This window comes from Phocoena phocoena, chromosome 14 (assembly GCF_963924675.1).
Source record: "Phocoena phocoena chromosome 14, mPhoPho1.1, whole genome shotgun sequence".
Taxonomy (NCBI): Eukaryota; Metazoa; Chordata; class Mammalia; order Artiodactyla; family Phocoenidae; genus Phocoena; species Phocoena phocoena.
The window spans coordinates 41845079-41871221 of NC_089232.1; the positions used below are offsets into that span (position 1 = coordinate 41845079).

The window sequence follows — 26143 nt, forward strand, 5'->3', positions numbered from 1 at the left end:
AAAATCTCTAGGCCCAGACGGTTTCACTGGAGAATTCTCTAAAACATTTAAAAAGAAACACTAATTCTATTCAATCTCTTCCAGAAATTAGAAGATGTCTCAACTCATTTTATGAAGCAAGCATTACCTGATTCCAAAACCAGAAAAAGACAATAAAATAAAAAGAAAACTACAGACCAACAGTCTTCATTAGAGATGTAAAAGTCATCAACAAAATACTAACAAACTGAACCCAATGACAAATGAAAAGAATAATACGCCATGACCAAGTGGGGTTGACTCAAGGAATATGAGTGTTTCAGTATTCACATATCAATCAGTGTCATCCACCATGGTAACAGTATAAAGGTGAAAAATCATATGGTCATATTAATAGATATAAAAAAGCATTTGACAATATTCAACACCCATTCATAATAACTCTCAATACACTAGAAATGGAGGGGAACTTCAACTTGATAAAGAACATCTACCAAAAATCTACAGCTAACGTCATACTAAATGGTGAAAGGCAAAAAACTGGAAGAAACTCATATGTTCTTCAACACTACATCCATACCTCAGAATACTACCTAGCAATAAAAAGGAATGAACTATCAATAGATGCAAAATTTGCATGGATCCCACGGGTGTTATGGTGAAAGAAAGCCAATCGCAACAAGTTACATAGCGTATAGTCTGATTTATACTGACATGCTCAAAATGACAAAACTATAGTGATGCAGAAAAGACCAATGCGTTCCATGGTTTAGGACTGGGGAGACAGTGTCACTATAAAGCAAAATGAATAAAGTTACCATTATCAGGAATGGATAAAGAAGACATTAAAAGTATAATGAGAATATCATGAACTACACAGTGCTGACAAATTTGACAAGTTAAATGAAATGGACAAATTCCTTGAAAGATCAAATTACCAAAACTGACACAAGAAGAAAACGAAAATCTAATAATCACTATTATCTGTGATAGAGAGTAAATTCATAATTTGAAATTTTACTACAACAAAACTCTAGTCCTAGATAGTTTTCTTTCTAAACTGTCATTTTTATGAAAGGCAAATCTTACTGAGACATTTTCTGAAAATAGACACTTCCCTCTAATGTAACATATAATGACTAGAAAACAGAACCATACAAGGATATTGAGAGAAAAGAAAATTTACCAACCACTATCTGTCAACAATGTAAATATAAAAATCCATAACGGAGAAATAGCAAATTGAATTCAGTATGACAACACATCACGACTAAATGGAATTTATTCCAGAAATAAAATGTTAACATTCAAAAATCAATGCAATTCATTATACTAGTAAAGGTGAAAAATCATATGATCATCTCGACACATCCCCCAAAACAATACCCATTCATGACTAAAATTTATTCTTCAACAAACTATAAATACAACAAAATTTCCTCAGCCTGATAAAGTGCATTTAGGAAAAACCTACAGCTAACATCATACTTAACGGTGAAAGAATGAATGCTTTCCCCCCTAAGATTAGGAACAAGGATGCCCACTCTCATTACTATATTGGGTAGTCAGTATAGTATTAGAGGTCCCAGCAGGTGTAATAAGACATGAAAGGAATAAATCAAAGGCATACATGTTGGAAAGGAAGAATACTCTATTTACAGACAACATGATTGATGATGTAGAAAATCCTAAGAATACAAAAGAACTACTAGAACTAATCAGTGAATTTTAGGAAGATCCCAAGACACAAGGTCAATATACAAAATCAATTTTATTTCTATATACCAGGAACAAATAACTGGAATATAAAATTTTTGAAAAAATGACATATACAATAGGATTAAGAACCAAAATATTGAGAAATACTTTTAATAGAAGATGTATAGGATATCTACACTAAAAACTACAAAACATTGTTGAAAGAAACAAATAGAAGTCTCAGGTTCATGCACTGGAGAACTCAATGTTGTTGGGATTTCATTTCCCTTTAAACTGATCTTTAGATTTAGTGTAGTCCCAATTAAAATCCCATTGTGCTGTTTAGTGGGAACTGACAAGGTGATTCTTACATTTTATGGAGGGGACCAGGAACTAAAATGGCCATGGCATCTTTGAAGAAAAGAAAGGGGTTGAAGGACTTAAACTACCTAATTTCAGAACGTGCTGTAAACCTACAGTAATTGATACAGTGTGGAATAGACTGATAGAAAAGAGAGTCTAGAAATAGACCCATGCTTATATAGTCAGCTGACTTTTGAAAAACACTCCAAAGAAATTTAATTAGGAAAAGGAAAATCTTTTTAAGAAATGGTACTGGGGTAACTGGCTTTCAATATGGAAGGAACCTCAACCCCTATCTCACACCATACCCAACTGATTTGAGATGGCTCATAGACCCAAATATGAAAGCTAAAACTATAAGCCTTCTAAAAATATATATAACAAAATAACTTTGTGACCTTGAGGTAGGCAAAGATTTCTTTACAGAAAAAAATAATAAATTGATAAACTGAATTTCAAATAAAAACAAATACTTCCTGCTCATCAAAGACACTGTTAAGTAAATGAATGGGCAGGCTGCACACTAGGAGAACATATCCACAATACAGACACTGGACAGGAGACTTAGATGTGGAATATATAGAGAATTCCTACAAGTTAATAATAGAAAGACAATCATTCAAATAAAAATGGATAAAAATTGAAAAGACACTTCACAAAAGAAGGTATATGAATGGGCAGTCAGCACAGGAAAAGGTGCTCACAATTATTGGTCATCAGATAAAGATAACTGGAATCACCACAAGATACTAATATACACACGTTGACTAAAATTAAGACCGACAAACACCAAATAGTGGGGAGGAGGTGGAATGACTGGAACTCACATACGTTACTGATGGGAGTATAGAGTGGGAAGTATTTGTCAGCTTTTTATAATGTTGAACATACATCTGCCCCATGACCCAGCAATTCCACTTCTCAGGACAAACAAAACATATCCATAAAAGGACTTGTGTCCGAATATTCAGAGCGACTATATTCATGGTGGCTTGAGACATGGGCAGCCCAGGTACCCACTAATAGGAGAATGGATATGCAAATTATGATGTAGTTATACAATGGAGGGTTGAAAAAGAGCACTCAAGAGTATCTAAATTTTGTCACCAAGCAATATTTGTCTTCAATTTTATAAATGGGAACTATAAAATGTGTCCTCTTGAAGTAGATTCCTTTGTATCAATTTGAAAATAAAATAAAAAGGAAATGATGCTACTGTGGTTTTATAACAGAATAAATGCAAGAGATTCCTATTAGTACTTTAAAAAAAAGCATTTTTCTCTCTAGATAAACTTGTATGCTTGCTAGTTAGATGAGAAATGCCTAACTTGCAGGCTTCTAATTTTTGCCTTGGCTGCCAGGAAGTTCAGAGCTAAATTTAGTGCTCAGTTTAATGATTAACATCCCAGCTGCCTTATTAACCAATTGGTTTTTTTTGGGGGGTTGCATGGGAGGAGATAGAAGATGGGGGCATTATCTTGTTCCATATTGTAAACTACCTGAAACCATTTGGAAAATGATGTTGAAATCATATAAAATGTTAGCCATTTTGAGAAAAATTTTTTTTCACTGCAGATATAAATACCTTGTATGCTTCTCCTTGTCAAAAAAGGTTAAATTAGGAAAGACTTGCTGTTGCTTGAATGACGCATCTGCTAAAGGTGAGTCACTAACCAAACAAATGATCGGATGATATAAAAGTCCGTCATTTTGAAATACAACCATAATGACAGGGACCCTCTCACAGCTGTTTATGAGTTAGACTGGAGGAGCCAACGTAACAGTATGGAATACGGTGAGTCCCTCATGGATGGTAGACGGCATAACAAATTCAAGTGCACTTCATTAGATTCTCGGGCTAAAGAAAGAAATCAGATCTGCATGCAAGTGTGCTCACTGTCATTCTGTTTCTATGATAACTGGTTTTGGCTGCTTTGATTTTATCCACTGGATAGGATATTTTCTGTCCTTTCTCATTTAACAAAACTGTACAACCTTGGCCCTCAGGAGAAAATAAAAGTCTTTATTCCCAAAGGGCATATTCTAATATAATATTAAGGGAAACAACAACAACAGAACGCCTCTCACCTGTGCTGTTTCACTGTTGAACAACCCAGTCAGCTTCTCCTCCTCTTGCACTTTTCTCCACGTTGCACAGGACTCAGCACTTTTCTCACTGTGGCCTTTTTTTTCTAGTAACCTATTTTGCGTCTGATTGACTTGCTTTGTTGCAGCCTTTCGTGAATCAACCTATTGATACAGAGTAAGTAATAATATATAAGGAAAACTTCTGACACTTGTTTAAAAAAAAAATGCATTCATGTCCAGATTCTTGAAACTTTTATACTTGTCAAGCTTTGAAAAAAGGAAGAAATAAAGAGGAAACCAACAAATGGAAATTACAGAAAGGTACAGTAGTTGGCAAGATTCAGGCCTCTTCTCCTCAATGGGACAAGACCAGTAAAAATCAGTGTCACTGTCGTGCACTCTTTAGAAATTATCTCTATAGATAATTTGCTTATTGAAAACAGCATTTTTACAGAAAACTGTCACATATGAAAACTGCACATGAATTCATTATTAACCTTTGCTGGGAGTGGATCCAGGACATCTTTTTAGTTTAAATTCTTATTAATTAGAATCTTAGTTTTCTATCATTGAAGTGAGCCTAATTAATGTGAACATACAAAAGGAGCTTATGATGTTGCTTACTTTCTTATACAGGTAATTTAACCTTTGAGCAGATGAATAACAGTCCATGTCATCTAATACTGTGTACCAGTATCAGAAGTTAAATTCTACAACAAGCTTGCTGTCTCTAAGGTTTCTTTTTCATACCATGCTGTTATCTGGGGGATGACTGACTCTCAATAACCTTGAAGTAGACACAGGGCAGATCCCACAATACAGTTGGAAGATTGAAAGCCACAGTGAAGATCCTTATGTGAAGTATTTGTTCAACAGCTTCATGTTTACAGCAGCTGAAAGTGCCATCACCTTTTTTCATGGGTTAAATAGGGGGCAGAAGATAGGAGCAGTACAAGGGGAAATAATGGAGTAGCCAGTGCCAAACTAGAGAATAAATTACATTGGCTGAGCAAGCAGAACCTTAATTTGTAGACTCTCAACTTTTAGCTTCTATTGCCAAGTGTGTTCACTCCTTCCCTTTAAAATATGCTGGTGTTTTGTGGCTAGGTTTAAACTGTCACAACACCATTCTTTATTCACCCCTCCTCCTGGATTCCAGCTTCTCAAAGGATAGCAAAGCCATTGCTTCTCAGTAACCTGAAAATTGGAATTGCTTTCTGGTCACTCAGGGGTTCTTTATTTCTACCACTCAACTCTCCCCAACTCCTAGGAAAATTCATGTGTAACCACCTTCTGAGCCAGTTTTCCATTGAAGTTATCTTGGTAATAAATGCCCATCATACCACTAGTGTGAAACAAAGTGTTTCCCAAGGCTGCTGTACATAGTTCTATCTTAATAAAACACTGGCTTGCCAATCATCATGAAATGTGTTCTGTGACAGAAAGGATTAGTTGAGATACTGAGAATTTTAGTGCCTCCTATATGCTAGGCACTTTACGTATAACAGGTTTTGGCCTGGGAGCCTCTGATGTACAAACAAAATTCGGTCTAATATATTCAGTCCTCTCTGAGGCCTCCTGGAAGAGACAATGCCTCCTGGATTTGCTGTCAGTTGGCTGGATGGTTAAGTTGTGCTGCCATGAGCACTTCTAGCTAATAAACAAAACGATGTCCAATTTATGGAAAATTTCTATTTCTACCATTTTAAAATGGTAAGAGTGAAGTGGAATCATGAAGTCTAACCCTTAATTGTGAACAGAGTAAAACTTTCTCAAAGATAAAAAAGTAAATATAGAAGACACTCTGGGTATCCCACATAATCAAAGAGAAGGATACTATCCAAATGTGTGTCACTTTCCAGAAAGTGGCTCTTCAAATAAAGTAATTTTTATTTAATTCTTCATTGGCACTTCATACTGTTCTACAAAATAAGGACTACTTTTGGACTCCTAAAATTCAGTAAGCAAAAATGTGCTTATACTCAAGAATTTATATTCTTTTTCTCATACAGAAAAGAAATATGAAGACAACTTTAATAGAATTATTTTGAGAATTAAAGCTCAAGTAAGAATTCTGTAAGCTTTTAAGTTCAATACAAAGATTACTACTACCAGTAATAATCTATTCACCCCTGGATTTGCTATACGAACCTCAGATTCCGGGTGAATGAGGAAACAAACTTTTTCTTGTCTGAAATGTAGGATAGCTTGAACATTTTAACTATGACCTACAGCTACTCCTCTGCCTTAGTAAAGTGTTCAGGAAGGATGAGTGGCTCACTGTGCTCAGGTGTCTGTAAAATTACAAAATGGATTCACGCATCAGAATAAGGAGGGAGATATTGGTAAACTGATAAAAGGATCCACTACTGGCTCTTGAGGAAATGGCTTATTCAAGGGTTGAATTGAGGCCTCCTGTAATGCTGGTTTCTAGCTTGGCTTTAGCATTCTCATCCAGGAATTCTGGAGCTTTAGCTCACCTCAATAAGCATTCTTACTGAATATGGTTTCCTTCAGTGAATTTTGGACATTACATCCCGATGGATGGCATAAATAGACTGAGGTAGCCCTGATGATAAGATTCTTCTAATATGACAATGCCAGAGCCTTCAGAACTACTAGAGAGTAATATCAGCTATACGTAGTATCATTTTGATTAAGGCAAATGTCCCAAAAGATTTGCTTTTCAGGAAAAAATATCAACATCTCTACTACTTTGACAAAAAGTTCATTTCCAATTTAACTCCAGTAACAGTATTTGAGGACTTCAAGAAGGTTCAGCTTATAGGGAACAGTTTATGATGCCTAGTAAAACCCAGTATTGGATAAATCCCTCTGGGTTTTTTTTGCAAAAAGATGCTATAAGTTTGCTGAGATTCTTATGGTGATGTGCTATCTTATAATACCTAACCAAAACATATTTTTGTTATAGCTACTAAATTTAAAAGGCACAAACCACTTATACTGAGGGAAATAACACTTAAAAAATTAAACATTCATAACTTTCCTTTGAATACTGAATCATAGAAACATTTTATTTATCTAACTATATATGTTTCCTGGTCCACTGACTTCTTTTTAAGTGTCTTTATCCAAAAATTACAAGTCGAGAGTTCATTATTTATTTTGTTAAATAACTAGATCCATGTATAGAGTAACAAGAAATATCTTTAGCTACTAATGAGGGGATTCTGTCTAAAAAGAGAGAAATTTGGGGCCATGTGATTGATATTCATTCTGGACTTAAAAATGATTTTTGTTATGGAAGCAATCAACTGTGGAAACTATCCTTGATCATTTAGGAGAACTGAGTTCAGGACAGTTTACATTATCATACTGTGCTTTTGATCATTTTCAAGTTTGGTTTTTGCAGTATTTCAAAATCTGTCAACTTAATTTAAAAATAAAAAATTTAAGGTGTGGTCACATATGGTGAACCTATATCATTATCAAATATATTAGTGTACTCAAAATACTACAGAAATAAAGTCATTATTCAGTAAATATTGATCTGCTATGAAATATATCCCCGATTCATCTTAATGTCTATATACTGAGGCTGATCATATTGTTAACAGAAATTAGCTAAAGTCTTAAGAATGCATACTATTCTTAGTGTTTTCTTTTTACTCATAATCAAAGTGCTCTAATCAAAAGGGAAGAATAGAATATTTTTGATTGAGGCTCACTGGAAAAAAATGTTTTATGTTCTATCTCTGCATATAAAAATGGTTTCACAACAAACATCCTTTGAATTTGATGAAACTGAAAATTCTGGTGGGTAATAATTAGAATTTTATATCAGAGGATATAGCTATCAGCTTTTTAAATGGCTTCTTTTATATTTCAATTAAGTTTATGAAACTGAAAAACTACAAAAAAGGAAAAAATCTACTTAAATTAGTGTAGATTAAGTGCTGGCTGTTACTGCAAGGGAAATACTATGTCAAGGAAATGGCTCTTTGTTTTGTTGCAAAAGTGGTAAAAACACAAAAGTCAATAAAACTGTTAAAATAAGTCTCAGTAATTACCAAGATCAAAATGCAGTGGCTTTTTATTAAACATGAACTTTTGTTCTGCCTTCTGCAATACGTAAATAGTGCTGACAATTGGTTTGTGAGGCACTTGCTACAATAAAATGTAATTGTATCATGAGAGAAAGGTGACAATCAGGAGATCATGAAAAAATTACATATTCTCACTGGTAGTTAATTAGCCATGCAAAACCTCCTCAAACAGATATTCTCTTCTATTAGGAATGATTACTATGCAGGCCTACAGATGTCAATACCACAGTCATTCAAATACTTCTTTCCCTACTAATTGAAGGTTGTAAAGCTCTGGTGCCAAGGTTTTGCTTCCAAAGAGCTAATTTATGACTAGAAGGATATTTTATGTCTTCAGTTGCAGCAGCTACAAAATTCAGCAAATCAGAACCATCTGTGCACTGATACTTGACTCACCATTCATCTAGCAGCCTATCAGTCACATTAGTTTGCATCCTGCATTCTTGGCTCATGAATACTTGTGATGATCCAAAGTTCACAAGAAATATTAAAAATGAATGACATCCTGACCCTACCTTAATGTACATGCATCAGGAAACAAAGCCCTCCATTTTTTTTTTTTTTTTTTTTTTTTGGCACATGGGCCAGTGTCAAGGCAGGATTAGACATTTAGTTGCCTGTCCAGTAATGTTGCCGATAGCAGTCTCAGGCTTCTCCCACCTTCTTAAAAAATGTTCCAAGTTCTAATTCTTTTGTGTTGTTTCCAGTTCTAATTTTTTTTTTAAAATGTTGCTGTGAGGGAGTCAGTTGGAAGATAAAGTGGAAGGTGTAACTTTAAAAAATAACTTTTTGCAAAAACGAATGGTTTCTATAGATTGAAATATCAGCACATACAAATATTCCGGTAAAATTTAAGAATATTATTACCACCACCAAATTATGGCCAAGGGTAAGCAAAAACAGGGATGACTAAAGAAAATCTGAAGAAAAGCAGCAAAAAAAGGTTTCCATGAATAAAGCTGGATTCGCCTTCCATATCTTATCCTAGTCCTATCTCTATGACATCAGTGACTGCTTTATTTCTTTAATAATACACAACAGGCCACAGATCCTACTATTTTTCTCTTAAAGACAACAAGTCAAAGGAACCTTCAATAAAATTTCTCAGAGCTCAGGGGATATAAGAATTAGATATAAGTAAGAAACAGGACTGTCAGACTCATCTTGACACCTAAAACAACTTCATTTGGTACATAAGCTTCACAGAAGGTCATCACTGGATTCAAGGGACTGTTACTTACCTTTTGATTATTTGGAGGACGCACATTTAAGCTCTCTCCTTTAGGGGAAAATTCCAGTGGTCCTAAAGGTATTCCACTTGGGTTCAGAATTTTCTTGAGCATTTGATAGTCTGGCTTTTCATCATATGCTAAATTATGAGCACATACCAAATACTGGGCTATTTCACCTGTGAAGTATTAAATTTTTTTAATATGTCATTCATAATGGGAAAAAATTTCAAAACTTCAATATTCTCAAAATCTGTTGTTTTTCTCTTATACAAGCAAGTGCACACACACACATACACCCCCCTCAAAGAAACTAAGAATGAACAGTTCAACAGGAAAGTACTCTTTAAATGATATCCAAAAATGACTGAAATCTAGTGACCTACAGATTGGATAAGATGGGAGAAACTAGTTTTTTTTAAACATATCTTTGTTGATATGTTTACAATTCACTCATCAAAAGAAGCAAATTTTTAAAATTATAGTGATTTTGATTTATAGGTTGTAACTATTAAGAAATACATGAATAATATAACAGAACCAGCCATGCTTCACACTTTTTTTCTGAAATTTAAAAAATTCAGTTAAAAATAAGTTTTTTGACGTTTTAAAAATTCAGTTAAAAATACTATAAACAAAAAAAACCAAACAAAAAATACTATAAACGTCCTTACTTTGAAGGAAGAAATCATTGCAAATTGTAATTAAGGCTTTGATTTTGAGATTACAACAGTTCATTTAGAAATGACCTTGAATTCTACAGTTTTAGCCGTGACTGACTAGAATTTGCCGAACCTTGCTCAAGTCCTGCATACCTAGCTAGCCCAGTGTAATCATGGCATAGCCTTTCTGATTTAGAGCACAAGGATGAGAAGTTGCCACCTTTTAATTTTTCTCTTCCCTAGAATGGTACAGTAACCTTCCCACAAAAAAAGTTATGAACTACAAACTTTTAAATACAGTACAAGTAGAGTCAGTAACCAAAAATTGGAAATATAGCCACTTTACAACAAATGTAGTTTGCATTTGTTTCAGGTGGAGGTTCAATCTGAGATATAAGTGACAATACCATACACTGTTTAAAAACTGGCATATTTTCATTTGTTAACAGAGATGTTTATACTCCATAAACTAGTTTTTCAAGCCTTTCCTCTTCAAAGACTTATTACTGACCCAGACACAAGTACCTCTTACTTTCTCACTAAGTTGTTTATATCCTATGGTGGGGAAATTGGGGAAGCTTCGTGGCTTGGCAGAACTGACTTCCTAAATCTTTGCTCCCTTCCAGGCCTACCTCCTTTCAAGTGGGGAACTGCAGAGACACTGGGTTTCACTCCCTACAGGGAAAAATTCCAAAAGGAATAGTCATTATCTCTCCCCCCAACCCCCCCAAGGAAAGTCAGAGAGTGACCATTTTACACTGTATTGTCCACAACTATTTTCCAGGAACATAGGGCTATTGTGGTGAAAATGAAAACTCTTGGCTCCAGAGTTTTTTTTGTTTTTTTGGATACTGTGGCAATTCTGCAACCTCCTTTTTTCCTCTTAATGTATAAGATGTCAAATTCTGTTATCTAGCACTCGCTCGACCAGATCTCTGTAACTAGGAAGTGCTGTAGCTTCATCACATTTATAACTCATGTTTCCAGAAGCCCTTTGTGGGGGCATCCAATTCTTGAAGAGATGATCCAAAAGAAAAAAGATGAAATTACATCCACTACCATTTTAATATGAATATTCTGTTTTTCTTTGTTCAAGACTGGTAACCCCAGTTTGGTATATATTATAATTCTATTAACCAGAATATCCCAGATGAAGAAGAGAGCTGAATACGTTGGGGACACTTTTCATAATTCACTGTTAGAAGACAATGGAAGACTCCTGGCACTCCACCAGCTGACAGTAGCTGTGCTGCAAAGCCTTCATGGGTCTGGGGTTTGAAAAAATGAGGTACCAGTGAGGTAGCAGAGGGAGAAAAAGGAAAGAGCCACCTCTGTTATGAATATATTATGATAAACCTGACGCTTAGATGATTGTGATATAGTACTGGTTTAAATGTTAGCCTTTCAAGATCTGGATTTATTATATTAAGTACACCTTTTAATTTACTAGCATATTTCCAGAGTTATAAAACAAATGCTTTGAGTAGTATGAAATTATGATATTCTTGAATCATCTGCTTTTTAAGCTAGTGAAATATTAAGTATCATTACTATCATTTCAAGAGATAGAAACTTTTGAAACTATTATTGATATTATTACACTGAATTGGACATGCGTGTTGCAAACTTCTCAGCTGTTTTATTTCATAAAATGTCTTAGTAATAAACCTTCTGTAAATCGGATTAATTCTCATGCTAGCAATACCCACTCTCCTAAGCATAACCAACTAACTTGAGAGACCTTCAGTTAATAATAATGTTTCAACGTTTTGTGCTTTAGAAATAGAAATCTGCATTTTATAAAAGAATAGTATAGACCCAAACAAATGGTTTGTACTGGCACTCCTCCCACCATTTCTTGTACCACTCAAACACTATATGTAGCAATAGCAGTGTCCCAGAGTATACACTGGTCCGTAAGCATTTACTGTGTACAATCCAGGGCACGTGGGCTTTCTTTCCTAATCCTAAACTGAACACTTACCTTTTGTGCATGAGAGACAAGAAAAGAGATATACAATTTAAAAAAATTTTTAACATCTCCTCATCTCTCTTTTTGCTGTCCTGTTGAGTAAAATGAAAGCTGTGTGACTTGGTAAAAATGCCAATAAGAATATTAGCCAAAAAGGAATACTGGCATATTGACTGAGTTACTCAGTGCAGTTACATAGATGAAAAGTTTTCATCTTTCAACCCATCCCCCAAAATGAGAATACTACTCTCCCGTTTGCCTCCCTCCGTCAGAAGGAAAGAGACAACAGAGGGTGGGAAGCAGAAGACTCATACTGGGCAGACTTGTGGGATTTGGGAAATGGAGGTGGGAAAACAGAACTGGTCTGTTCATTGCCTAAGGAAATGAAAATTTTGGTTTCTGGTCAAAGAAGGGCTGTAAGTATAAGTTTAAGATGATTTAACTCTACTTTTAAACTCTCATGTGGAAACTGATACTATTTGACCTTATCTAGACACTCAGCGTACATATTTACTTTCATGAAAGTCAGCTAAAAGCTAACTTCGAAGTTGCCCGGTAGAAACAGAGATCAAGATTCACTCTGCCTATCGTCTCGGAGAGAAAGCAAGCCGGACAGCAGAAGCAGGCTCTGCTCTGTGAGGCAGTCTAACTCGGTGGTTAACTCGGTGCTGAACAATGTGCCATGCAGCACTTGGGTAATTCTGAATTGCCTTACTATTTTTACTGATAGTACTACCAATTAAAGAATTCCGAAATGGTCTATACTAACGTGAAAGAGAAACCTGTTCACTGAAATATACTTCGAATCCCAAGGTCATATGCCTTGCCAATCCAAAAATTTTTTTCTGGCTGTTGAGTCAGACTATAACCCAAGTCTAAACAGCATTCAAGTGTTGAATAGTTTGGTTTTTTAAATTATTAATTGAAAGTAGTCTTTCCCTAGATCAACTTTCTCTTCTTTCAGCAACACACATAGGAACAAAAACAGAAAGTCCACTCTAGAGATAACCACATACAGTTGACCATTAAACCTGTGCATGATTCCCAAAATATACATCTAAAAGAAAGCAGTGCCATCAGCAGAGCCCAGAACGCTGCCTGCATATGTTCTTGCAGCATTCTTGTGTCCTGATGAAAAGAGGATCTAAACAATCTCTTCTCTAGCAACGTATCTGTAACCCTGGAGAGTTTCTTCCCATCACTATGGGAATGGGACTGGGTGCAGCAAAAGCTACAAGAGTGACAAATGTGGTGAGCTGTAAATCATATAGGAGAAGGCAGAAGTTATCACCTGACTTACAGCAACTGCTTCCGGAAGGAGCCCATTTAAGCACCGACTCAGGCAGCTCATCCAACAGACTAAAACAAAACAGAGTAACACACAGTGAATTTGTTTGCAATCCTGTGATTTACTGTTTTGATTAGAAAACAAAACTCTGTGGGTCACCAGTAATGTGACTTTCCATACTTTTTTTTTTCACCCACCTGTAATGGGTAAGAGGGTAAGTGGATGGGGGAGATCCCTCAAATCTCACTGATCGATTTTATATCAATCACCTAGAAACTAAATGTAGAACTACAGTATAAAGGCTTTAATACAAGGTCTGTACGTGTAGAAATGTAGAAGTAGGGATACATGATTTTTTAAAAAAAAAAAACCTTAAGAAAAAAATACATAGAAAAATGTTATCTGGATTTTCAGGATATTTTTCCTCAGGTACTCAGCACTGGGGAGGGGCAAATTATTTAATATTTTATGTATATTGTTCTCAATTGGGCAGTTGCTTTATGCTATGCCATGATTAAACAGGTTAACAAGAAATATCCAAAAAACAAAACAAAAAACCCATTATTCTAACACTTTCCAGTGTTTTAGACTGAACAAGTACAAATCTCTTAAGTTGCTTCAGCCACAAATATATAAACATTCGACTAAAATTACTGATATGAATGTTTGATTCACAAACTCAGGCATGGGCAGAATTGCAACAATAAATGCACTGATCTAATATTACCCTATGTTAGGAAAATAAAGGGCATATGGGATACAGTATTATGGTTAAATATACAAGCCTGCCCTTATGGGGAAATTCTGCGTTATGCCTTCTCAGCAAGTTGAATAAATTATGATTATGTATTATATAAAAAGTTTGAACATGTCATATATATATAAGATATATATATGTACGTATCTTAATTATACACACGTCTTAATTATAAACTTCATAATACAATATTAGCTTTATTGGTCAATAGGTTTATATTAGTAATCAGGTCAAAATGAATATATTAATATATGCAAGGGGCCCCAAAATACAAATGGAGATTATGTTTATTAGCATTATATTTTATTATTTATGTAATACCCTATTATATTCAAATATATACATATAGATATATTCATTAGAGACATATACAATGAAGGCATCTATATATGCATATTGATAAAAGACTAAAATAATATTAGTAAGTCTTATTAAAAGAAAAACACATATAGGATCATTGGAAATAAAATGTTAGTCTTTTAAATAAAGTATTTTATTCAAATTAGGTAAACTGAGGTAGAAAATTGGAAACCAAGCCTTTATATACGCCCATTACTGTCCTTTGACTTGACCCATATATTGAAAAACGTTTAGTTACCTGAGGGTTATATGGACGCATCAGTCACCTCAATAAGTAACTGATTAGACAGTTCTAATACTGACATATAAATGTGTTAGTTTTGGGAAAGGGACTAGGACGCTCAAGATTCCAAGTGGAGAAATATTTCATACAATATATGTCAGTATTTACAAATGTAATCTGCATTATTTTGTATCTGCAGGCTAGCTTTCCTCTCTATTAAAGAACTGATGCCACACTGAATTAGAAAGACTGATTTCTATGGATCAGCTAGCTACCCATTTTAAACTTCTGTTGTGACTTGCCCTATTAAAATACAGCTGCTTTTTCCAATTGCGATATTATATCTGTGGATAACTACTGTTGAGAATATCTTGGTGCATAATGAAAAACTGGCTATGCTGTGCTACATGCAATTGACTTTCTGTTAGGCCTGATCAGTGAGAAAAACAGTAAAATAGTAACCCACTCTATTCTCAGTCTAACCTAATTCTCACCCTAATAGAGTTTAGGTGATAAAAATCGAATGTGGAATATTAAAATGTTTATGTGGCTGCAAAATGATCTCTTACATAAACACCTCATATACAAATTCTGTTTGTTTCTTCCTTAAGAAACAAAACATACACTCCCCCCAATAACAGGATTAAAAACAATGTATGTTGCTCTCACTTGAAAAATATAAGCCCTGTTTGTCCCATTTCACTTTGTTGCTTTGCACAGTTAATATCAATCACACCAAGCTCACACTAACTCCATATACTTATACAATGCTAATCTGAAAATACTCTTCCTTGAAAATACCACCACCTAGAATCTAAGTTTTGGAAAACACCGTGTGAAGGAACAAATATTTCACTTTTTATTTTGTATTACAACTCTCATACATATGATCTCATAGGTGTTAGCTTAATGGATTTTATGTCTGTAAGCTGTTTGGGTTTTTTAAAATATTTTTCAAATTTAAGAAATTTGCTTTGGCTATCTTATTGAATGAATAGGTTGAATGAATGAATAGGTTGAATGGCAGTCTTCTCTGAGATATTAACTCGCTTTAATGTATCCCTTCAGACCTGGTGCTGTACATAACGGAATACTTGAAAATCTGTACTTTGTTTTAGCTGTCTGGACAGCCACAGGGTCCTCCAGGTTCTGCTCCCAGGGCAGTCTCCCACATAACCACCGCAGCAGGCAGTAGCCGAGGATTTCAAGGTCACTTCGTCTGGACAGGGCTATAGGAATAAGCATTAAGAGAGAAAGATGAGGGATAAGTCATTTTTGAGAAATAGAGAAATCACTGAATGAACTACCACTGATGAAATATGAAAAAGCCAAATGGGCGATGTGTTTTGTTTGTTCAGCTGGAGTAAAGCTTAAACGCCCAGGCGTTTGGCCCCGGTCCACAGAAAGGCAGTGACTTCTTGCTGTTGAAAGTAAGGGTCAGTTTCCTCACCTCCTCCAACTTCATCCTTCCTTAGTCTGGCCTGTCACATGAACTTGATCTCCATGGCCTCTGACATGATCCAGACAACCCATAACCTGGCACCAACACTTTCTCAAAGAGCCAAGCAGTAAAACAAAGAAATAAATGTCTGCAGCTAAATTGCTAACACATGTTCCAGGAAGTCCATGGGGTCTGCATTGGTCATGCAGAGACCCTTCAAGTGCAGACTAAACACTGATGGCCTTTCCTGTTCCACTCATACTAGCAGCACTGGAAATCGGAAAATAGGACAAAACTGCCATCTAGTGTACACTATTAAAAAACGGGTCTTTCTTAAGATTTTTCAATTAAATGAAAAAGCACAGGATAAATACGCCTGCTGTTTTGGGTACACGGATCTAAAATTTTACAAATATTATTTTAGATATAAGCAGTGCTAAAGCAAACTTCTGATCAAATCTCCTGAATAAAAAATATACAGGTAAAGAAATAATGTGCGTGAGGGGTGGGGTGCAGGTGGTGGGAAGTAAATTTTAAAGCCAAAGAGAGGTTTCCATAATCTAATATAAGATGGCTTTTCATAAAAAAATACAGTAAAAGAACATTTTGAGGCCACTGTAAATATCATTTATATAAAACTACAGACTAGTGCCATAGACTAATTTCATGATAATTTTCTGTGTTTTTTTTAAAGTAACTGATTTCAAAAGAAGGACAAAAAAATCTAAGAAACATGTCAAATATAACAAATATTACTGAAATAATGATTAAAACATTAACAAAAATCCCACAAAATAAACTCATTTTTATAACCATTCCAAATTGTTATAAAACAATAGCCTGGCTCACACTTCTACCATTACTTGAATGTTCATCTGTGTAGGGATGTAAAATCTCCTAAGTGCAATACACGGCTGTTAAACCCGCCGTAAACAGGTATCCTGGTTTTATTACCTTTCATTACATACATTCTGAAAAGTCACTCAGTAAACTTAGTTTACTTTAAAAAGTCATCTACAAAGAACAATGCTGCTAGCACATCATAACTACTTTTGGTCACCATACATAAATTACTATAAAAGCAGAAGACGAGATTAGCTCTTACACATACTCTATCTTAACTGCTATTAGAGTACCGGATTTATTAAAGGCCCTTCAATCAAGCAGAATGCGACAGTCCCATGGGTACTGTTTACTTTCTGCACAAGCTTCAACAATGTCCTAATGCAAGACTTGGCTCCCCTATTAAAATAAAAACACAATCTCTACCACACTGCTTTGTAGTGATTTCTTCAGTAATAAATCTCCCATTAATAATGGAATGGTTCCATTTGTACAGATGTGTTCACAAATCCCTTTTCCATTATGGCAATTCCTGATTACCACCACTTAAAAAAATTCACATCCTCTAATTTTCAAAAAATTACATTCTGGCACCTGTTTGGACGACATAGGCTACACACAAGAGGCCCTCTGAGGAAAAACAATCAGAATTAAAATGGAATGAACCTTCCCAGCCACTTCCCCCAACCCCCCAACTGAGGGATTAATTGATATGAAGCTGTAAGTAATGACAAGTCATTTAGATTTCTGAAGCCAATCTTTCATAAACTGGTCTTCATTTGAAATAGCCCTTCGAGAGTTAACTTACTTCACTATCAGAGTTCAGTTTTACCTAATTAAAATACAGCACCACATTTTTCAAACTTTTCTTTTACTGCATATATACATTAATAATTATTGTTAGGTAAATGTTTTACCACTCACTGTTTCCAATAAGTTCTGCAGACATACATGTAATGTTAAAAAAAAAAAAATTCTATAGTCACTCTTTCCCACCATTAAACAGAGAGGTGAAAGGATTAAAAATGTTTCCAAGTACACACCTTTCCCTGAAATTCCCTCTCAGGGAAACAAACTGCAAAGTGTGATGTGTTTTTGAGAAGTTAAACTCTAAGACTGTACAAGCGATTATGTCTTTTCTCCATCTACTACATACAGAAGAGTAATTTTAACACTGGTTAAATTAATTAAAATATTTTGGATGACAATATTAGCATCTATGAGTGGGTATGTAATTAACACAATGAACTGATCATATATCTTTAAGTTTAGGTAAAGTACATCATCAAAATATAGATGATATGATAATGATAACTGTTGAATCTAGGAATTGAATATTTGGATATTTACTATATTATTCTACTATTTCCTGTATATTTGAAAACAAATAAAATGCTGAAAATTAAAAAAAGAATTGATCATAGTTGAGGAAGACTAATTAACATCTAACAATGAAAATATTTTTTAATTTGAAAGTTGAAACATATTATGGATTATTTTGGTTTTGTATAATTTGTATTTCTGTATAATTTATTGTAATACATAAGGTTTTTCAGTTGCATTTGATAGTTAACATAATCATTAGCAGCATATTTTCATATAGATTTCCTAAAGTCACACTTTTACTCATGGTACTTCTGCTTAGAAATATAGGAAGATTTAGTTATCAATATTCTCTTGTCACTTTCTAAATATAATTTAGCATCTAATTTTTATTTCGCTTATTAATATGGAACAATGTAAATGAATCTTTTCACTGAAAGCCTGTGGTGTTCTCAGTTGCTCAACATTTCTAAATGATAAAGTATTGCCAAGACTAACCAAAAAAAAAAAAAAGGCACAGGTGGGGTGGGACTTGAATTCGATTTCACTAGAAAGCAGATTCCAGAAACAGCTGACACTAGAATACATAATTAAAATAAAAACGATCAATGTGATTTATGAAGCTGCTACCGTGCCAGACACTCTACTGCTTTTATATCATCTTATTTAATCATCCTAACAATATGAGGTATCATTAACCCTGTTGACAATTAAGAAAATAGCGGCTCAGAGAGGTTAAATAACTTGCTCAGTATCACACAGCAAAAAGTCACAGAGCTCTGTATTGAAATCCAAGTCTTTCAGAATCCAGAGCCAACACTCCACTCAATCTACCAATTACTTTGCCTCCATTGTTAGTTTTGCACCATTTAGACAACATAACATATACCCTTCTACAGTTAGGGAAGTATCTGAAGCAGGCATTTTAACTTAAAACACCAAAAGACATACTGACCAAAGAGTTCTATTGGCAAGGAAGAAATAAGCAGCAGATCCTGAGGTCTAAGCTGTAACACTAACAAAATTTTTCATGCAACTATCCTTACATGACACTATTTCTGTAAAACTACTTCATTCTGATGAAGAAGAATGTTTAATTAAAACATTAATTTATAAAGTGTTAAATGGTCCTTCCAAGCTGAAATGAGAACAACAAAGAAATCACATTGGAGGACTGGTCCTTATTCTAATGACAAACTGGAGTAAAATTATCTGGGTGCAATTCACCAAATGGAATGAAAGAACTGGGAGAAAAAGAAAAGTATCAGTGTTAATCCCAAAATGGCTCTGATTATTTGCCTAAAGTGTTTCCTGTTGAGTTTTTTTCTTACATAAGTAACATTATCAAGTAGGAAGAAAAACAAGATTTGCTAGGAAATAATAAAGTGAACTTGAAAACTTTCGCCTTAAGCAGACAGGGTCTAAATGCTCAAAATACTAGTTTATATACTCAGAAATGACAATAAGAAAGCAGAAAACATCTGAGTAAGACGTTCACCTGAGAAGTGAATGGTGACTATCTGCACAATAAATTTAAAGTTTATTCTTGTTTTTCTAACTAGTAACCTATGTTATTCAGTAGTTTGTCAATTCAGATGTATAAAGAGCTAGAAAATTTTATGGTGGCCACAACTTATTGCAATTTCAAAAAGGATATTAGGAAAGTAGAATACAATGTGTCACATTTCAAATAAAATAATAAACCCAGGTCGCTTTTATTTCTTCAGTACCTTTTAAATTCTAAGCCTTAGTTTTTTATGAAACACGTGTGAGGCTTAGGAAAAGTTATTCAACAGAGCAAAGGTATCTTACATTTGACCAATGTGTATTCTTAACTCAACCAAATAGTTTAAGACCTATGCCAAGACTTTGAAAGTCATGTCTAAATGTCAAAATTGGGTTATGTCATACAGAAAGAATAGTGTCTTCATTAAAATTTATTTATACATCAACCAAAGACTATTTATAGCAGTGAAATTTACTTAAAAATAAAAATCAACATTGTGTTTTTCTGACTACTAATAGATTCAATAGAGCATATCAATAACTTGGTTTACCTTAATACCTTATAATTGAAAAATGGGTTCCCTTTTCTGAATTATTGTTTAAGAAGATAAATATTGTATAAACCATGTCATTTCCCCAAGTTTGGTAGCATGAAAACACATTCTCAGTTTATTTCACATATATTTTGTAAGCTGGAGTGCTAGATTAGAGTGAAATGAAGCCGTGCAAGAAATAACACAAGACTTGGATTTTATATGCTGTAGCAATTGGCAAAAATTTTAAAAAGTATGTAATATATTTCCTTCCTTGATACTGAACATATTATATAAACAAATGGACATTTAAAATGCAATTTAGATATATTTTATGGTCATCAATGATGTCAAATTAAAATAGGTATTATACACTCAGTGCACAAGTCTGAAGTATTTAAAAAAGCTCCGTATGTTAAATGCAGTATATCTCTAGAGAAATTAGGTATTGACTGCATGCCTCAGTGAGCAGAAAAATCTACAAAAATCTATACCACACATTGATCCAAATACTGCTTTTTAACATTACTAAGAATGTAACAAATTTTAAAATAGTATATTTGACACAGATATAATTCTCTGTAATTATCAGGAAACAAGCCCAAAATATGTCAATGTTTATACATGTTGGTTTTTATGAAGAATAAAAAATTAATAACAGATGAGATAAGCCCAAAATATATGACTCTAATTTTACACTAAATGAAGCACTTCAGCCTCTCAGAAAACACTTTTAGGTCATATATGAGAACTGAGTTTGGAAGAATAACTGCAATTAAAAGAATACAGATACATAGACGCACATAGTTCAAGAAGAGTTATCTATCCATTCATCCATCTGTCCATTCACCTCTATATATTTCTATTGATAGTTTTTGGCTTATAACAGTACAAGCTACCCTCCTTTTACACAGCTGAACTAGAAAATGCTTAGGTGAAACTGCTGACGGGCACCTTATACAAGCTCCTTCATTATAAAAACCCAACTAATCCACAGAAACAGGAGAGGTAGCTTCTGTTTCTGAATAACCACTACAAAGGTAGCGGAGACCAGACAGTTGGATCAGGTTAACAATATATCTGTTAAGTTGCTAATCCATAAGTCACTTTTACATTGAAGGCTGAATATTTCCCAGGGCCTGATCGAGCACAGATAAACCTAAAACATAACAAATGCTTTGATAACTAGAGGTTATATTTCCTAGTGATAACTTGTTTTACTCTTTATGTTTTCCTTTGCATTACCTTCCTCAGTATTTATTTGAGCTCATAGCTGGACTGGTACAGAAAAGATTTTTCTGAGATTAAACTACATAGTGTGTACTGAAAGTAAACACATGAATATTTATGAATCTGACATTCTGCATTTACCTACAAGGATTTATGGCCTTGTTTAATTCTAGTTTCTAGATATGACTAAATGATTACTTCATTTCTAATAAAATCCTAAAGTGAAATGTTTTATTTTGGAAAATTAAATGTAAAACATGAGGAATGAATAGTATTCAAATATTTGAGGACACCAAACCTTTCTTTTTTTATGCTAGACTAAAACTGCATGTTAAAATTTCAGCAAATATATATATATATATTTATATGTGTACATCTACATCTATGTATCTATGTATCTATACATGTATGTGTATATACATGCATATATGTGTATATATATGCATATATATGTGTATATATATGCATATATATGTATATCTACACATAAATACAGATATGGTGAAAAGTTTAGTGTACATTCTATTTTAAATGCATTAAGGGAATCTAATTTTTATAGAAATCTTGTGAAACCCATGATAAAAATGAATACTCACTCCAGCTCATTACTTTCAAATACCAAAAATACGTAATGTAGGCTCTCCCCTGAGTAGTCTTCCCAAAGAGATAATATCTTTTCCCCATCATTCTCAGTTCAATCTTCTCTCCAAAGACCTAGCATTGTGAAATCTACCCAACTCATCAACATATATTATTATTTAGGGAGCAAAAAACTTAAATGCACTATGGAATAAAATTTTGTTCAAATCTTTCATGAAGACGGCATAATGAAAATACTGCCCTAAACTATGGAATAACTGAGGAGGACTTCCAGAATTACCACAGTCCAAACACTGACCAGACCAACATACGACAACGTGACTTTCCCATTCCACAATCACAGTGGCTTCCTAAATGTTTTTTTTTTTTTCTTTTTTGCGGTACGCGGGCCTCTCACTGTTGTGGCCTCTCCCGTTGCGGAGCACAGGCTCCGGACGCGCAGGCTCAGCGGCCATGGCTCACTGGCCCAGCCGCTCCACGGCATGTGGGATCTTCCTGGACCGGGGCACGAACCCATGTCCCTGGCATCGGCAGGCGGACTCTCAACCACTGCGCCACCAGGGAAGCCCCTAGATGTTTTTTTAATAGTCAGAATCTAATAGGATCAGTATTAGAGCTATGGGTTGAACTAAGTGGCCCAACCATAAGTTAATATCATCATTGACATAATTGGACCAAAGCTTAAGAATCTGTATGATGAATTTCCAGTTATACCACTATCAAAAAGTACTCTCAGATTTCTAAATATTCTTTCATACTAATATATCTGGCAAATCACTACTTTTCTAACCAAACTATCCTTGAAAAAAAAAATGTAGTGATTTCACTTATTTTGATAAGGAGTATAAAAGGTAATTTCTATTCCAGAAAATTTAACCTATGATTCTTCTTGAAAGGAAGAAGGTATACAACCGACACATTTGTTTTACTTTCTCATTGGCCTACGTTAAACTACTGTGGGTTTTAATTGCTCTGGAAAATGATCAAGACCCTCTACATTACATGGTCAATGGTCCTTTTAATAGAAAAGGCAATAATATACAGTTGTTTGCACCAACTAAAACTCGTTAGAAAGTATCAGTTTAGGGTAACAGTTCAACAGCCATTAACAAGTGCAAATGTCTAACTGCCTTTTAGTGAAAATGTGATCCTTTCAAAGCAGTTTAAAAATTCTTTGTATGGTTTAGCATATTTGAAAATACTTTTATAAACAAAGTTTATGAAGAATATAATTTTGAAAGACAAAGTTTTTCAATAATCACCTTTTTTTTTTTACTAGCATAACATTAGAATTGACTTTTTGTCTTGCTGACAGAGCAACTAAGAAAGTACAGTTGCATTGACCATATTGATTGTGAACAAAGCAACTATCAGTGGGACTCCGCACCATATATTTTCAATATTGACCTCCTACTTCCTTCGCCATGGCTTTCTGGGTTGGCTATTGGATTTAGACTGCAGTGTAATAAACAGCTAAGGTTTAATTAATGGTAAATGAATACAAGACATAGGTTATGACTTTAACTAATTAGGGAATTGTTGAATTAAGTCTCCCTTGGAATGCAAGGCAGTACAATCAATGTCCAATGAAAGGACTATGTATGTAATTTACCTGCAAATGTGTTTCCAATACCATCAAAGTGAGTTTAAATAAGTAAGATATATGAAAGGCGACTAGGAGAGATTTCCACAAGTTAACACTTCATAGATTCAGAAAAGATTTCCTTATTGTTGAGATGGTATCTTCTAAAGCTCTGATAAGGGCACAATGAAAAACAGGAATAATTCTTCACATGTGTACCTGTACCAAATCTGTAATTGTCACTACAGCATAAAAATTCAGTTGCTGACCTCCAAGTTTAACCTAAACAAACTAGTACTTTCCTGTCCCAAATGAGCATCAAGTTTTGCTTACTTGACACCTTTTATTCCTTCTTCACTTGTCGAAGTCTGTATCTCCTCCCTCTGTTAGAATATTCATTGACATACAGGAACTCACTACTTTTGATAAACATCTCACCAATGTTCTCATTCTTCAAGCTGACTATGCAAAGGTCATTTCATGGAGCCTTAAGGCTCTTTGTTCTAATTATTCCTCTGAAATAAAAATAAGAAAAAAAGAAACCTACCTACTCCCTTGTGGGCATCCAAGCTGGTAAACTCTATTGTCCCATTATGGCTTTTTCTAGGATTTTCCTGATACTGTTTGTGGTTCCCATTGGGACAATATCTGTAGGAAAGTCCATAATCTGCAAGATAAACCTGGAAGACATGAACAGACAAATGAATAATGCTTTTGTCCTCTGAAAATATAACCTTTATAATTAAGTCTTAAGAAACTGATAGGTTAAGAGAGCCTCAGATATACATTTGATTAAAGCAAATGGTGCCTTAGGATAAAATATATACAACTGGGGGCCATAACAATGAACTTTCTAACTTAAATCCTGTCTTCATCATAGGCAAGTCTAGTTTCTGAGTTGACTTAGATTTTCAGTCTTTTTATTTTGCTCTTAAACTCCCTTCCCTCCAGGTGGGCATGTAGACGTCATAAACCACAATATGTCTTTTTATCTGTATTTGTACAGTGTATGAGGCTCTGCGTTTTTTGTAACCCCTTCCTGTAAACAAAACTGTTTCAAGCAGGGAGGGGAGATGAGAGCAAACAATCTAAAAATCTTAACCTAATGTTACAGGAGTCTCCATTAACAAGAAGTATAAAAATAATGAACAGACTGTAAGAGGTAATGACTCTTAAAAAAAAAAAAACCATCATGTTGTCCGTATTTAAGAATGGAACATCAATGCAGTACTTTTGGCCTTTCAGGCGGATCCATATCATCACTGTTATCTTTGTAAGTCAGTCAGAATTGCAAGCTGGGTTTCCAAACAGAATATAGATTATTAAAAGTCAGATAGCAATTCAAGTGAATTTTTCTCAGATTACTTTTGGAGAGAGAGAAGGGAGGGGAGAAGTAGTTTTACAGATAGAGCATACACCGAATTGGGAACAGTTACGAATAGACATTTATTCTGACATGTAGTCAGAATATTGTACTTCCCTGTTATATGTTACCATGCTCCTCCCCCCACCCCCTGGAAAAGAAAGCAGTTTCAACTTTTAAAATGTGTTGTTTCACGTGTGTTTCTTTAAAATTTAGAGAATAAGGCAACATTTCATGATGCAGCTTTAAGACAATAGAGTATTACAACTGGTATTTTAAAAGATATCTATTAAAAGAAAATTAAATTTTAGTTTAAGTTTTTGGTTTCAGGATAGCCTAAGTAGGAGGTATTTTGAATTTCAAAATATAAACAGCACAGCTTCCTTCACTTGTTGGAGAACATAGCTTGCTGGAATGTCTGAAAACATGATATTTCAGTTTTGTCTCTCACTCACAGATGCTGTCTCTCAAGATGGCCTCAGGAGTAACTGCCCAAAGTAATTACACTTCAGGATCAGATGTATAACTGGTTGCTTGCTTTCACTATTTATGATGCATTTTTATCTTTATTTATTTTGAAAACTAAATAGACTTCACTTTGCAAAGTAGATATCCTGAGAATATACATATTGATAGCAAACGGAAACATATTTTAAATACACTACAACAGTTTACTATTAAAAAAAACTATCAAGATGTTTTTCATGTAGATTAACCAAAAAAAAAAGACCTAAAATTTATGGATGTTTTATGGCTAAAATATGGATTATGCCTCATATGTATCGATACCAGAGAGCATGATAAGAGCTTAATGTTCATCGACCGATGAACAGATATCCTGTAGGAAGGTACCATTATCTCCATTTTACTTTGTAAGCAAACTGAAGCTCAGTCAGTGACATTGTGACTTGTGTAGTAAAATGGAGCCAGAGTCTGACTCCAGAATCCTCATCTCAATCACAACCAAACTCAAAGGCGCTAGACAAGTTAAACAGATAAGAAAGTACTCAAGGCTACTGTAATAGGGAAGAGTGAC

At 34.4% G+C, this 26143-nt stretch overlaps 1 protein-coding gene across 1 annotated transcript in view; it reads right to left on the bottom strand.

The window, feature by feature from the left end:
- VRK2 (VRK serine/threonine kinase 2) overlaps window positions 1-26143 on the bottom strand; it is a 94457-nt gene that overhangs the window by 3029 nt on the left and 65285 nt on the right. The window contains exons 7-11 of the mRNA XM_065890617.1: window positions 24292-24424; window positions 15795-15915; window positions 13359-13417; window positions 9437-9603; window positions 4129-4290 (exon numbers count right to left, since the gene is read on the bottom strand). Coding sequence (XP_065746689.1) covers window positions 4129-4290; window positions 9437-9603; window positions 13359-13417; window positions 15795-15915; window positions 24292-24424 — 642 coding nt within the window. The remainder of the gene's footprint in view (window positions 1-4128; window positions 4291-9436; window positions 9604-13358; window positions 13418-15794; window positions 15916-24291; window positions 24425-26143) is intronic.